The sequence below is a fragment of the Panthera onca genome, chromosome C1 (assembly GCF_046562875.1).
Source record: "Panthera onca isolate mPanOnc1 chromosome C1, mPanOnc1 haplotype 2, whole genome shotgun sequence".
In the NCBI taxonomy this organism is placed as follows: domain Eukaryota; kingdom Metazoa; phylum Chordata; class Mammalia; order Carnivora; family Felidae; genus Panthera; species Panthera onca.
In genome coordinates, this window is record NC_138346.1 from 166,541,026 (window position 1) to 166,557,888 (window position 16,863).

The 16,863-nt window shown below is 38.5% G+C and overlaps 1 protein-coding gene across 23 annotated transcripts in view; it reads right to left on the reverse strand.

Annotated features, from left to right (window-relative positions):
• The window catches only part of SGIP1 (SH3GL interacting endocytic adaptor 1), a 201,186-nt gene that overhangs the window by 39,034 nt on the left and 145,289 nt on the right, over positions 1–16,863 (reverse strand). For 8 of the 23 annotated variants that reach the window (XM_060624194.3, XM_060624208.2, XM_060624200.2 and 5 more), the window contains one exon: positions 14,519–14,584. The exons of 7 other annotated variants lie outside the window; for them this stretch is intronic. In XM_060624194.3, coding sequence (XP_060480177.1) covers positions 14,519–14,584 — 66 coding nt within the window. Of the gene's footprint in view, positions 1–13,539; positions 13,600–14,518; positions 14,585–16,863 lie in introns of all 23 variants that reach the window. 8 more of the 23 variants (XM_060624214.2, XM_060624211.2, XM_060624203.2 and 5 more) reach the window with 2 other exon arrangements.

The following is a 16,863-nucleotide window of genomic DNA, read 5'->3' on the forward strand; positions in this document are numbered from 1 at the left end:
ATGATTTTTATAGTTCTAGGATCTTTTTTCCCCTTCAGCTTTATTGAAGTATAATTGAGAAATAAAATTATAATAAATTTAAAGTGTACATCATGATGATTTGATACACATATATATTGTGAAGGGATTCCTTCCATCTGGTTAATTAACACATCCATTGCCTTACATTTTTGTGTGTGTGAGAACATTTAAGTTCTTTTACAAAAAATTTTTTTTAAATATTTATTTTTGAGAGAGAGAGAGAGAGAGAGAGAGAGAGAAAGAACGAGCAGGGGAGGGGCAGAGAGAGAGGGAGACACAGAATCCGAAGCAGGCTCTCGTCCCTGAGCTGTCAGCGTGGAACCTAATGCAGGGCTCAAACCCACCTGCTGCGAGATCAGGACCCGAGCCAAAGTCAGACACGTAACTGAGTGGCCCAGCTGCCCCACTATGAGCTATTTTAAAATACATATTAAGAGGAGCACCTGGGTGGGTCAGTCAGTTAAATGTCTGACTTTGGCTCGCTCAGGTCATGATCTCATGGTTCGTGAGTTCAAACTCCACATCAGATTCTTTGCTGTCAGAGCAGAGTCTGCTTTGGATCCTCTGTTTGCTCTCTCTCAAAAATAAACATTAAAATAATAAAATACATTTTAATAGCATGGTGGACATTATCATATACTAAAATAAAAGGATGCATAATTATGAAAGTATACACTATACATGCAGACACACACACACACAGTCACATCACATGAAAAACTTTGGAAATGAAATACACCAATGGTAACAAGGGTTACCTATGATTATTAGACTTATTTTCTTTATATTTTTCTGATATTCTAAATTTTCTAAAAAGAGGCTGCATTACTTTGATATTGTGGCAAAAAATATGAACAGAAATTGGAAGTTAGATCTCAAATATCACTGGGGTTTCTACATTTCTCCGTTATTTATTTCTTGAGTAGTTCTTGTTCTTACACTCTGAAAATGGATGCTGGTAATTTTGAACACTACTGAAAGTTATTCCCCTAGAAGGCTGATATTTATGAATGGAGAGGCATGAAAAATATTATTGTAATCTGACTGTCTGAAAGCCTGTAATTTGAACTGCCAGTATCATGGGGAATGGGCCATGAGCAGAGTCCAAAAAAGGCAAAATCTAAGGAAAGGAGTAATCAACATTAAATAACTCATGATTCCTCTTCCCAGGCTCATGCTTAACAATGACAATGGCAGCTCTTGAAAGTCACCAATACATCCTTGAAAAATTAATGTCACCCTTGCTCCTTTGTGACACTTCTCCAGAATAACCTTTTGTGTTCTCAGAGGCATATTTCAAGCCTCTAAATCAGATTGTACGAGAAGGCATGCAGTAATTATTTTGAATATGAAACCAAGAAACACAATTGTAAATAGCACACACTGTGTGAATGTGTGCCAGCAGGAAAAGAAACCCAAGGCCAAATTTACTCATGTCCTGGTGACTTAATACAGCATAGCCAGAAGAAGTGGAACAAGTCCATGAAAACTCCTGTCTGCTAACAGTCCATGCTCTAGCAGAAATTATTACCACATGCATGTTGCAAAATAGCTGAAGACAAAAAAGGGTGGAAATCTTAAGGGCAACAGCTTCTCTTAAAGCTTTGCCTTAAATGCCTTATCTCTTATCCAAATCAATCTCTGAGTTAATAAATGCAGTAATGAGTGCAAAATTCTTAGCACATATTAAATATTCATTAATGCCAATTATTATTTTAGGAAATGATTACATATGTATAGTACTTTATAGTTTACAAAGGCCTTTCACAAATAACTAAAATCTCTTATGGTTATTTGTGGTGCTTATTAAATATATTCATTCCACACACATGAAATAGCTTAGAAATAGGAGATTCTCTTGGGGCACCTGGGTGACTCATTTAGTTGGGTGTCCGACTCTTGATCTGGGCTCAGGTCATGATCCCAGGAATGTGGGATTGAGCCCCGCGTTGGGCTCCATGCTAAGCATGGGGCCTGCTTGAGATTCTTTCTCTCTCTCTCTCTCTCCACCACCCCCTGCCCCCTGCCTTTTGCCCCTCTCCCTGCTTGTACTTGCTCTCTCGTGCTCTCCTAAAAAAAAAAAAAAAGAAAAAGAAGAAATGGGAGATTCTCTGGAGTCTTGACATGACCTCTTTGAACCACTTCTTCATTCAATATGCCAGCTTTCCTCTCTGAAGGGGTGGTCAGGGGTTATCCTCTGTCTGGGGTAGCCAGAGTCCAGAGTACAATGGTATGGGCAGCCTTAATTTGTGGATAGCTCTTCTTATAGGACACATAATAATAATGAAAAGAAAGCTCAGCAACTCTGCAAAGGTAAAGCAGTCCCCCTGGCGATTCTTAGCTTCTCCATTCTCTTCTCAGGGAATTTGAAATTCCTTGTCAAATATGCTGAAATGCCATGATTTACAAATCCTTTAATAAAAGAGACGGTAACAGATTTTCTTCCCGCATCTCCCATCAGCATTAACACAGCACCCTGAGGAGTGTATCACCAGGCAGATCATTAGTCTCAACAAGTCAGCTTTAATGATAGGCTCTGGAGGAAGCAGGGGGTGTATAGCAGGGAGGATGATGCATTCTGCTTCCAAATCATTCTCTTCCTCCATAAGCAGTGGGGGAAAGATTGCTCCTTGCCCCTGCTGACAAGGAGGGAGGCCATGTCAAGTTGCCACATGTTTTGTGTGGAAGAAGACTAGAGTGCTACAACCCAATCTTCTCCAAAGCAGACAAAAACTAAACAAAACACAGCCATGTTACAAGCAAGGGAAGTATGAAGTTGGAGAATAGTGCTAATAGCTAATGGTTATTGAGTGCTTCGCATGCATTGACTTCAGTACTTGACAATTGAATCTTGACAACAACCTTATGCACTAGGTGCTATCGTTACTCCAATTTCCATAGGAGGAAACTTGAGACTTAGAGGGGTTAAGTAAGTTACCTATAGCTGAGGCTAATGCCAGAGCCAATGTGGGGATTTGCATATGTGCACATTTGCCTCTCTCTCCATATATATGTGTATATACATTCTCTCTCTCTCTCTCTTTATATATATATATATATGTGTGTGTGTGTGTGTGTGTGTATATACATATATATATAACATATATTTTCTTTATTTGTGTGTGTGTGTGTGTGTGTGCATGTGTACATGTGTATGTGCTGAAAGCAAACGGATATAAGTTAATTGGAGACTTTTTTACTATTCTCAATATCTAGGATAATACCCAATACACCTTTAGGTTAACATTGTTACATTACATAAGATTTTATATCAGAACTCTAACTGAGCAACATTTTATATCTCTTCAAAGCAGACTCTATGTAGACTTTCATCTTTTCTTTTGGAAGCTCTCCCTATCTTCTAGGCCAGGTTAGGTCTCCATCGGGTGCCTCCAAAATACCTATCTCCCAGATATAACAATCTCTGGACATTATTGTAGCTACTTGTTTAATGTCTGACTTCCATGCTCCATGAAGATGTTCACTCTGTTCACTCTTTTCCCTATCACATACCTACCTATTGCAGAATTAGTACATAGAGAAAACCATAGCATTTTGCTATCCATCCATCATGATCAATTTTGTATATATATATGTGTATATAAACATCTGAAGACAGTCCTGACTCCTGCGAAAGAGTATTAACTATGAGCACATCTAGGCATGTACATATTGGAGCTACCATGAAGAGTATTTCGAGTCAAACTCACATGACAGATGCGTCTATATGTGTATTATGGGGATAGGTAGGGAACATTACACTATTTTGCAAGAGTTCCTACTATATGGAAGAAGAAAAATGAAGTATCCTACAAAAAAATTCTCTTTCTATTCAAAAGCAAAGAAATTCAAAATTTATTATTCAATTATTTTTAAGGCTTATACAAGTCATTACATTGTTTTTGATGTATACAACAAATACTGAAAGTATCCTTCGTCTCATATTATGTTCACTTTTGAGTGTTCACATCTGTGTGTCAGAAGGAGGAAAAAGGATGTAAAGATAAAAGATTGTAAGACAGATGAGAAGGACACACACCCAAAGAGGACAAAGGCTTTGAAGGGAAGCAGTTAGGAAAAGGAGGCAGTGCATCAGCTCTATGTTGACTTGTATTTGCAACAACAGCTATCTGAAAGTTGGTATTTTCCCTCTAGGCTTGATGTCTGCAATTTTCCTATCTGATACTTAGGTTAACAGTCATGAGTGCAACTGGGTCAGCCAGTTAGGCATTCTCTTGAGCATGAACAACGGAGAGACAAAAGATAAGCAAAAGATCTAGGCATGTAATATATTCTACAAAAACATATCCACTGAATACCATGCATTAAAAATTAATGGAGCACCTGGGTGGCTCAGTCAGCTAACCACATGACTTCAGCTCAGGTCATGATTTCGCAGTCTGTGAGTTCGAGCCCCATGTTGGGCTCTGTTTTGACAGCTCGGAGCCTGGAGCCTGCTTTGGATTCTGTGTCTCCCTCTCTCTCTGCCCCTCCCCCGCTCACACTCCTTCTCTCTCTCTCTCTCTCAAAAATAAATAGATATTAAAAAAATTAAAATATAGTGTTTGTGTGGCTATTTAAAGAAAGGATACAACAGAGAAAGTTCTAAATCACTATGCATTCTTTTTCCAATATGGCTTCTGAATGCAGGCGTGCCCCAAGGTTAAACCCTTACCTCCATGGATTCAGCCCTTATCTCTAAGCAAATGACTCCCAAAGTTCCACAGTCTGTTTACTCCTTAACTCATCTACATGGAACATATGGGCCTTAAAGTTGAGAAGTCCCAAAAGCAATTCATTTTTTTCTAACCAAATCCTAGTACTCTTGGAGACCCCTTTCTCCTGGCTTACAATAGCACCCCTCTCTCCGTGTCTCAGGATGGAAGTTTTCACTCCTTTCCACAACCTAGTAGATTTCAAATGATTTACTTTAACTGAAGTAATTCAATTGACAGACAGTTCTGTCTGTCCCTACTACTTCTCTTGAACTACTTCAGTAAATCCCCAAATTTCTCCCTGCCTCTAATCCTAAAAGTCAAAGATGATCATACCACGTCCTCTCCCATAAAATTCTCAAAAGTTTCACCTTGCATAGGGATTGTATTCAAATTTTTCTCAGTATATAAAGTCTTTTAGAATATGATCTCTACCTATTTTTCAAGATATTTTTAAAAACATTCCTCTCCTCTCCCAGTGTTTACCAGTTCTGAATATAATCTAGACATCGCTCACCTGAATGTCTTTGCTCAAATCACTTCTTCAAGTTGGGACACTCTTAGCTGTCTGAAGCTCTTTCCCTTAACATCAGCCAGCTCAAGTCTCTCTGCTTCCAGAAGTTATCCCAGATTCTTCCTGATTAGAAGTCTATCCATTATTCATACATTTCCAGCACTTTTTTACATACTATTACAGCATTTGCTGTAGCATGCCTTTTATAAGGAAGTGCCTTCTTCCTCTATTTCTTGTGAATTTCTAGAAGGCAGAAACCATATAACTTTACCTTCATCACTCCTGCATAGGGGCTTGGAGTTATGAGGAACTCATGGACAGCTCATTAACCACTGAAGGAGGAATGCATGAGTGAATATTCTTTACCTTTTCTATTCTATTCATCATTGACCTTAGTTCTTTTTTCGTGCTCAAGGGAACAATTTAACTTATGTTTTAGGTTTGAAACTTGTCTACGTAGGGCAACTCTTCTTTCTGCAGCTTTGTGCTGACCTCATTAGTTCTCTATTTGGTAACCCCAGTCAGATGGGAAATGCCATCATACAATCTACTTCTGTGCCCAGGCATGTGTAATTCAAACTCTGGGTTCATCTCCTTTGCTGGGGAGTAAAAAATCTTCAGTCTTGAGCAAATCAAGGCAATCTAACATTTATGCATTTTAAAGTTATTGAATTATCCATTTTCTTTTGGGTGAGGGACATTTTCAGAAACATCTATGTATTTAGGACTGTTATGGCCATAAGAGAAGAAAATACACCATCAGTGAGTCTGATGGAGATACAAGAGAAACCTCCCAGACATGGTCACACCACACACCCACAGGGTTACTTTGGAGAGCAGGAGAATAGTAGACACAAGAAACGAAGTCATCTTGGGTACAGAACTTTTTTGGCCACTTTCCTTAATTCTCCTCATTCAGTTTGAATGCAAAGTCAAAGTATGAATAATAAGAACTTTACAGAGCTATCAAACCATAATAAGATATGGAGGAACCTTACATACGTACTACTAAGTGAAAGAAGTCAATCTGAAAAGGCTACATATCATATAATTCCAATTATATAGCATTCTGGAAAAGCAAAAACTGTACAGACAGCAAAAAGATCAGTGGTTTCCAGGGGTTGAGGGCCAGGGGAGAGATGAACGGAGGATTTTTAGGGTAGTGAAAATACTCTGAATGATATTATAATGGTGGATATACATCATTATACAATTGTCCAAATCCATAGGATATAAAATACCAAGAATGAATCCTAATGTAAACTATGGTCTTTGAATGATTATGATGTATGATGTATGGAATGTAGGTTCATCAGGTGTAAAAAATGAACTACTTTGGTGGAGGATGTTGATAACGGGAAGCTGTGCATGATGGGGGCAGGGTACATATGGAAAATTTCTATACTTTCCTCTAAATTTTACTGTGAATCTAAAACTGCTCTAAAACATAAACTCTTAATAAAAACAAAATAAACCAAAAACGTTTCACGTTATATAGTACATTCAAACAAAAAAAATCTATCTTACTTGATTTTCCTGTCTTGCAAAGTGGTTATTATAAAACAGAGGCTCAGAGACATTAAATTCTCAAGGTTACATGGTTATTGGTCAGTCAAGATTTGAAAATTATAGTAGTTGGGAACATTGGTTTTGTAACTCAACACTTAACTCGCTCTGAACCAATTCACTCACTTACTAGCTGTGTTATCTTGTGAAAGTGACCTAAAATCTTAGAGGCTCTGTTTACTCATCTGTAAAGTGTGAGTACAATGGTGCCCACATCATACAGTTACTGTGTGGGTTTACATGAGCGTATGGATACTGAGTAATTAGCACAAGATGTGGTCCATGATAAGGCCCTTATCAGTGATACAGCATCAGAAGTATTGGCATCAGCAACAGCACCCTGGATATGCTGAATCCAAATAAAATGATCTTCTCACTAGCTAGGTACCCCTTGCTTGGTGACTCAAAATAGAAGATACCACCTACTCTTATGCTGTCTCACAACTATTTAAATGGATAGAATTCTGATATAATTCTGTACATTCATGTCCTCCCTAACAGCCTGTTCAATTTGGCCTAGACATCAGGGCAAAAACAGGGAACATTTCGCTGACCACGATATTAAGAAATACATATTTGGTCTTTTGTTCCAGTTCCTGGCAATAGAGCTCCTAAACTCCCCGTAATTTCTTGAGTAATAAGGGTGAGAGGGGGAGTCTTTTGTTATTCCAAATAAGCCTCCTTCAGCCATACTTGAGTTTATACTAATGAGGAGACTCTTGGAGAATGGGGCTCCTTGCCAGAGAGAAACAATCATGTAATTAGATGATTGGAACTTTCTGTCCCATCCCCCAACCTCTGGAGAGAGGAGAGAGCCTGGAGATAGACTTACTCACCAATGATCAATCATGCCTATGCAAACAGCCTCCATCAAACTCCTGAACAATGAGGCTTGGAGATCTTCCAGTTGGATAAACACATCAAGGTACTAGAAGGGTGGCATACTCAGAGAGGGCCTGGAAGCTCCATGCCCCTTCCCAGACCTTGCCCTATCTATGTCTTTCATCTGGTTGTTCCTGAGTCGTATCCTTTATAATAAACTGGTAATAGAATGTAAAGCTCAGCTCTGTGAGCTGTTCTGACAAATTACTAAACCCAAGTTGGGGGTTTGTAAGAACCTTCAATTTATAGCTGGGCAGTCAGAAGCACAGGTGACAACCTGGGACTTGAGATTGGCATCTGAAGTCAGAAGCGGGCAACTCATTTTTTATGAAGAAGCAACGTGAATTCTGAAACCCTCAGCAGATCTGCCGGGTGGAACATTTTTACGGTTCAGCTTCACTTGGATGTTAACAAGTTAGGCTATTTAAAAAAGCTCTCTGTGTCCTTCAGTTATTAATTGAAAGGATTTCACATTTTTTATTTACCATAGAGTTTACAGACATTAAGAATAGCTAGGGAGTGTGATTGTAATATTTTTCATGAAGATGGTCTTGCATCACTGCTTGTCGTGTTTCTATATATTTTCTCTTAACCTGGTTGTACTTAACACTGTGGTTTGCAGAGTTTGGTGCTCAATAACTTCACCACGTTGTTGACTGAAAAGGGCCTACACTGAGGTAGGGACAATTAGTGGCCACTTCCCACTTGGACAATATTGTAAATTTAGCAAAACAGTTGCTTCCCAGAAAACTGGTCACACCTTCCAATTTTCCTTCCCCTAGTGACTCTCAGATGAATAAATTAATATCCTTCCGGCCACACGTGAAACATGTGGCATGTTTGCTTCTTGCAGGATGTTATTTCCTTACCTTTGTCAGGGTAAGGAAAGTTGAGTGGTCCATCTCTATGACTGCATCATAGCAATGATCAAGTAGGGATATTTAAGACCCTACTGAAGGAAGTCAGAAGTTTAAAATGTCCACAAGTTCATTCTTTTCACATAGACAACGTAATTCCAAAGAGGGAGGTATAGCTGCTGTTGGATTATTGGAACCATTCCAGAAACTTATTTTTCCTCCATGGGGTCTAGAAAAGAACTTGAATGTAGGCTAGTGCTAGTGCACTATGAACGGGGTGGACACGAGACCAGGAGTCTCAGTGAAGTCAAAGATAAGGTATAGTCAGGAGACTGGAGAGCTGGAAGGTTAGGAGATTTGGGGAAACCCACCAGAACCACTGCCCTCAAGGGACTGTTGTTTATAAGACTGAATGAAGTCACGTGTGCAGAGCATCATCCTAGGTCTCCAGCTAGGCCACCTGGGTTTAAATTCCTACTGTGCCTCTTTCTGGCTGCGTGATCCTGTGAAAGTTATTTATATTCTCTGAATCTTAATTTCTTCATCAGTGAAGGGTACAGATGAAGTCACATAATAGTGGGACATACTTTGCACATGGTGAGCACTGAGATATTATTTATTATTACTCATTACTTTTATTACTTCAGGTTCCCCTATTTTATTTTTCTCTGTAGAACTTACTACCATCTCCGTGGCACACATTTTCCTTATTTATCTTTTTATTTTGGACTCTCCACATCAGAATGTAAGCTCCATGGTGACAGGGATAGTTTTCTGTTTTGCTTCCTACTGGGGAGTGCTTACACAGTACTAGCACACAGCACTACTCGATGCATATTTGTCAAATGAAAAAAAAATCACTGCCTCAGTGCAGCACTTGGTGTACAGAAAGGGTGACTAACTGTTGGTAATTATGAGGTATACAACGTGATACTTGCCAGTGGGGACCATTGACAAGATGCAGCCAGAGGTGTGGATTACTGAGTGGTGTGAAGAGAAAGTCTGTTGGAGCTGCAGAAGTCAAAGAGACCCTAAAGCCAGGGTCTTGGATGGGTCACACACATCAATCTTTGTCACAGGATAAAGTTAGTGAGCAAGGTGAAGAAGAGGGTGAAAAGGAGCTCCAGCATCTCTAAGCCTGCAGTTAAGGAATACTCTGCAGCTAGTGGACAGCAGTAAGGAGCAGTAGGAGGTGGAATTATCAGGTGGCTCTGGAAGTGGCAAGAAGGTATTGGGAGAATTGAAACACCGCCTCTAGTCCCATGACATATGGCCCACAGAAGACTGGAGTACTTTCTGTGAAGAGTGCTACAGAAGTGATGGTCCCTGGAGAGAGCTGGGATTCAGTTAAGGAAACAGGTGGGCGAAGTTGGCAGACAGCCTGCGAATGTAGAGGAGGGTGTTGCTAAGGATGTGACATTCCCGAAGGCGTGATAGGGGTAAGAGCAATAATGGGAGCACAGAACTTTCTAGAGATGAGTGCGCAAGAGCCTCCATGCACAGAGGATGGAGATGATATTCAGACACAAGGACACTTGAGAATGGTTGCAAGGGTTTTTTTTTGTGTCTTTTTTTTTCATGACCAGATACAAGATGATTTTGTAGTTAAGTAAGCTAATCAAGGAAAGGGACAGCACATTTCTGGAAACACCTTGATGTTAAAATGCTCTAGGGAATTGTTCAAATACCTAATAGTCACATCTTCTACTTGTCATGGAAATATCTTTCCCTTCCTTCCGTCTCAGAAGAATACTTGAAAATTTCAATAGGATACACTCTTGGATGAATTAATTTAAAAAGTCACTACCTTTTGTACGCTTTACTTTTTTTTTTAAAGCCCAACTTTAATAGGTTAAGATTTTAGTGAAATTGTTTGTAAAAGTGAAACACTAAGAAAAGCTTTGGAACTCTTGTGAGTTAGAACCATTGTTTTAACACTTTTCTATATTTCTTGTTAAATCAAATTTGGAAGTATGAAGCATAGCATGTTTACCTCCAAATAAATTCATAAGCCAATGCTCATTAGTTGGTTGGTTGGTCAGTGGCTCAAACACTTACTGAGTAAGTACAATGCCTAGAGCACTATAAGAACAAATTAATGAATGAGACCAGCTAAGGTTTTGAACACTATTTAGATGCCAATAAATAATAATTTGAAAGCTATTTAGAACAGATGGATATTTTGAGCTGGGAATCTTTTTTCTTCTTCTGTATTCCCTGAATGAAGAATTGAAGAAAATGATAATATGAATAAACAAATATGGGTAAAAATCAGGGTGCCCTAGAAGAATATGCTAGAAGTGCTACTCAATAAAACATGTTGAATGACAGTCCGTTGGGGTAGGGGTACTATTCTCAATGCAATTTAACATGTCATCATTTCTGTGTTATTTATCATCACAGCGGAAAATTAAAAAAATCCTTCCACGTTGCACTAGCTAAAAATACCTGAGACTACTGTGCATGAATGGTGAAAACAAACCTTCTCCATTCTTAAGACATGGCCATTCTTGCTCAGGTGGTAAAGTGTCATGTTTAGTTTCTCCTAAGTCCAGAAGTTCATTTTAATGTACTTTGTCTGCATAAACATTTCTTAATGAGATAAGTAGGTACATATATTTGTGATAAGGCTGCTCCTATAGTCCCTTGGGAAGCCTTTTCTACACTTCCTTGACTTGAGCAAAGTCCAGCATGAAGGTAACACAGCACTAGAGATTCTGATTTATTTCTATTTAAACTCCTTGTGGGGCACCTGGGTGGCTCAGTTGGTTAAGTGTCTGACTTTGGTTCAGGTCATGACCTCACTGTTCATGGGTTCAAACCCTGCATCAGGCTCTGTGCTGACATACAGAGTCTGGAGCCTGCTTTGGATTATCTCCCATTCTTTCTGTCCCCCCAATCATGCTGTCTCCATTTGTCTCTGAAAAATGAATAAACGTTTAAGAAAAAAAAAAAAAAAAAAACTTCTTGCATCACTCTCTTGGTCCAAATTAAGATGCTTAAGAAATTCAGGTCTTACTAATTAGAATGGCAATGTTACCAACTTTAGATACCTAATATTATATTTTACCTTATACTACATATTATTATTATATTTTCCTGAAATGGAAAAAAGATGTAGTTCACATTATGTTATTCTACACAGTTATTAATACTTATATTTATTTGATAATACATATTTTTTTTTAAATTTTTTTTAACGTTTTATTTATTTTTGAGACAGAGAGAGACAGAGCATGAACGGGGGAGGGGCAGAGAGAGAGGGAGACACAGAATTGGAAGCAGGCTCCAGGCTCTGAGCCATCAGCCCAGAGCCTGACGCGGGGCTTCAACTCACGGACCGCGAGATCGTGACCTGAGCTGAAGTCGGCTGCTTAACGGACTGAGCCACCCAGGCGCCCCGATAATACATGTTTTAAAAACAAGCCAACAGTCTAAAATTGTCTTTAGATGGGTATCTCCAAAGAAGTCTCTTTCTCTTTCTATTTAAAGAAACCCAAACTTAAACACAAACAAATGAGCCAATAGATACTTTAAAACCAAAATAAATGGAAACAACAAACACCGTCCACATTGTTTTTTACTGAGCCCCAAATACTTGAGGGTAGGCAGTAGTGTATTGTTTAGTTTCTTGGTTAAAACAGGGTAAACTACAGTTTCAGCTGTGGCCAAACTGAACCAGAGATAGGCCTTTTACATATGCAGGTATTTGCTGTACTTTGGGATTACCAACCTATTCAACTGTAGCTTTTCCTTTTGAGATGTGCTGATCAGTAAAAAGACACCTGGGCACGTTTTAGTTCCATCTAACCCAAAGAGAAAGTTTAGAAGGTCCTAAGTTGTGGGTTTTGCATTATTACAAAAGTAATACCTGCGGAGATGAAGGCTTCTGACATCATGTGGGAAACATGAATCATCCCCGAAAACAACCTTTGCTTGACAATAGCTAGGCCTCTGATATCTTCTGAGTCCTCTTTAGCATATGAAAGTCCTTTGGGAAGCCTCCATTTTGTCTTTACCTCCCTTAACTCACTCATCACAGCCCCAGTACAGCTCTTTCCGGCCACAGGTCCTGTCCCTGTGCTTTAATAAAATCACCTTTTGCAATCAATCAATCAATCAATCAATCAAATGGTAGAAAGTAGGGGTTTAAGTGATAAATATTTATGGGTAAGAGGGCCCACAAATTAAATTACTTAAACTTTCCCCACAATTAGCTTAAGTAGGACTTTTTACCAAATGCTTGGCCTGTTAAAATGATTCAGAATTTAAATATAAAACAGAAGATTGCTCATCCTTAACTCAGAATATAAAAGTATCCAACACGGAGGTTAAATATCTGACATTATATATATTCTCCTTAAACTTCTAAAATGGCGGGTCCAGTGACAATTATCCATCTTACTGCAGCCACGTCCGGTGCAATTTCAGAAGATGCAAACAGAACTTACGAAAACACCCCTTTTTGTTCTTTTCCTCATTTTTCTGATCTCCCATGCAGCATTCCTTGTCATAAGAACATGTATACATACTCATGTTTTACATTAATGGATATTGCATCAGAAACATTAATTGTCCAAAACAAAATTAAAAGCCAATTCCAACCCAAAATATCCTTACGTTTGTTGTATTGCATTTGCAAGAGTAAGGAAAGGGCCCTGGTTGACAGAGTTAAGTTCCTTGTCCAAAAAAGGTGTTGTTTTTTGTTTTGTTTTGTTTTTTAATTTAACACAAGTAACCAATATTAACTGCAAATCAGCTTGTTTTTTTTAATGTGTTTTTTTTAGTATGAAAAATGGAAGATCCCATACAAACCAAATTCATGTTGTATTTTCTTTAGTGTTTAATAGTTTCCAAGTAGCCATAGCATTTGTACACAGAAAGTGGGACCAGGTCTTTTGAAGAGAACTGGGATTTGGAAATGCAGGTGGGAAAAAAGGATGAGGGGTATAAATTAGAATCTGGTATGCTATGTACTACTTACCTTCAAAAGTCAAATAAAACTTTCCTCTGTCAAACCAAACGAGGGAAGGCTGTTCATTCTCTGTATGGCCAGGAGTTGAAGCGGGATGGGAAAGGTTAAGGAGAGGGAGAGAGAAGGACACAGTATGAGTTACAGGTCATTAATCTCACTATGGGGGAGGGCAGAGGCACTGCATGCCATTAGCGTGCAGGAAAAAGGGAAGGCTGGCAATCTATGTTTCGTTTTGTTTTTAGTTCAGGAAACAGAAAGCAAAAGCAAAGCTATGGAGGCCTAAAGGGATGGGCATGTGTTGTTGGTAGCTTGATACTTGGTGCTTGAGCGCATGGAGCAGAAGTCTTCCTGGCCATGCAGGGGCGTCAGCATATTTTAACTGCACTAGTTTGGGCAAACTGTCATTCAGCAATTGCTGTATCCATTTCATCTTCAATGTCATCCCCTTCTATATTTGCAAAAAGATAAACTCGGAGTTATGGGTTATATCAAACTTAGCTTAGGTTTTAAATGACAACAGCATTGCATATCAATTTAAAGTTCATGGAAGAAGTCACATATCTTCCGTCCCCTCCCCTGGAATCACCTTAGGCATCCAGACACAAAACACCCTTTACCTATGTACCAAAGAGAAAACAGGATTACTAACGGTGCTCTATTATATTTTAAATTAAAAAGCAGTCACTGGACATGTAATTCTGAGCAGTTAAATTATTCCTTCCTTTGTAAATTCACAAAGCAATAGCATCTCACCTTTTTCAAACCTTTTGAGAAACTGTCATGCAACCTGCTGCTTTTTAATACGTTCACTCAAAAAAAAATTTCGGTGGCATGATTTCCATGATGAACAATAAATAGGGTGCATCTGAGAGGCACCAGACACTCATGAGGTGAGTAGCATGTCCATGAAGTTTATAGCAGTCAGATGGTATAATGGCTTGGATTTTTAAAGTCTAGATATCTAGAGATCACTTGGCTAGCACCATACCTGCCAGCGTTTCACAGCGCCTTTCAAACGAGGGCAGTTTGTCATAAAAAACATCATCTTCTGACACTACGAACCAAAGAAATATAAAGGAATGGAAAACAAAAACACAAATACAAATCCCAAATGAAATCAAGCAGTACACTTCACGGATTGAAACAAGAATGATATTAATGGAAAAAGGAAACAAAACCTAATATACTGGGATAATGATAGGGTATAAAAAGGTGATGTGTTTATTTCATGATGGCTCTATGAGAAAAAATTAAAATTTTGAAAATGCCAGATTTCAGCATCTGTGAGTTTGGCTGAAGTCAGCTCTGTGGAAGAAATCACGTCCCCACCTTTTCAGGGAGTTGTTAAAGGCACTATCATTAATAATTGACTCGTGTAAGTGTATTTCACTCAGGCACAGTTCTCAAGTGGCCAGACATATGTCCATCAACAGAACCGCTTGGCAGAGTGCGGACAGCTCAACAAGATCACTCAGGATATGCCTTCCCCCTGCCCCAGTGGGAAAGAGTAAGCTTTCAATGAGACCATAAAAAAGGCAACAGTATAAATCTGAGGTTGCTGAATGAAGTATCCCATTTCAAACTCATTGGTATCCAAATTCAGTTTGCCTTGCACCTGTCTTTAGTAGTTATGGCCTGTTAATTTTGGACAACATTACTGTAATTCCGTCTTTGGCTATGGTATCCAGTTATGGCCAAATGTCTTTGTAAATTGATCACAACAGTTGCTCTGAACCCCAAATGGTTCCAGATCTTTGCACATAATCTCCTTTCTCCCCAACTAACAAATTCAGGTAACTGGAGTTCTATGCTATGTGATCAAAAAAAAAGCACTCAGTTCCATAGTTCTTAAGAGTATTATTACAATTTCAATAAAAAATTGAATAAAATCTGTACAAAGACCAATAAGGGAGAATCCCCCCTATAATGTAGAGAAGATAAGGTCTATAAACAATGTTTCTTGGAAAAATATTCTACTGGCTTGCCTTCCAGACTTAGGAAGTAAAGTGGGGAAAATACTTCTTTGGCATTTTTTAAGGTTCTAGGATATAACCTGCCAATCAGTTTTTAATTATAGAGGTGGCTTCCTTGGTGGGTAGAACAAGTTAATGCAATGTCTGTAACATCTGTAGGAGAGGAGGAGAGGAACAGGACAAATGGAACTGGCACTAAGAAGGACCCTCCATAATCTGTCCAGAAACTAGGAAGCAAAACAGTTACGCTGGCAGTAACTGAACGTTATAATACTCTTTCATACCTGTTAGTGCGAAATGATGGAGGATATTGCTTTCTTTTGAAGAACTAATTTCGTATTTACAATCTCCTCAAAATGAGGAGCCTGCATCACGATGAGCACGGAGTAATGTAAAGAATTGTTGAATCAGTATATTATACACCTGCCACTAATGTAACACTGTATGTTAACTAGACCAGAATTAAAATAAAAAACTTAAAAAAATAATAGAAGGCAAACTTCACACACTAAAACAAACAAACAAACAAACAAACAAAAAACCAAAAAATGCCACTGCAAACACCAAAATGAGGAGCCTCAAATACTGCCATTTGTTTTTTCAGCTGAAGTTACGAAAGAGGGTTGAATAACACACTCACAATTTTTTTTTTTTATGGCGGTTGGACATTGAGGGCTTAGAAGAAAACTTCATAACTAAATTGGGGAACTTAAAAGATGGGTTATTGGATAGTTCTGTGCTTGCCTTAAATACTTCAAGTGAAGTATAGAAGGAAAAATTTCCTTAAGAACTAGCCATGGAAATTGCCTCAAATTGATCTGGGATGGGGAAGCCAGATGTACAGGTTTTTCCAAAACAAATAGTAGAAAGAAAAAAAAAAAGACTAAAATTAAATGTGGGAATTTTTAATTGAGATCAGGAATATCCATCTCCAAAGGATTTTCTGTGCAATACAAGCATTTTTAGAAGAATGTTTATCCAATTCAGAATTGCCACCCAGCTTGGAGACAAAGTCTTACAGGAAATACTGTATGATTTAGATGCTATGACTAATATTTCAGTACTGAATACAAATCACTTTTGCTCAAAGTTCTTCACCAAATGAGATATCAAAATCTACCTGATACTTCCTTTGGTGCCTGTAAATGGTTACTTTTCATTCATTCAGATGTGGGGGGTGGGGTTAGAGATGCAATTGAAAATGCATAATTAACAGCGAAGGGATATAATTAAGAGTGAATTTAACAATGAAAAATTTGTCTTTATGGTAGTCTTATTGTATTGGGGTACCAAAGAAATATTTTGCAAACATATAAACAAACAAACCCTTATCACCCATAGAAAAAAGAAAAAAGTAATA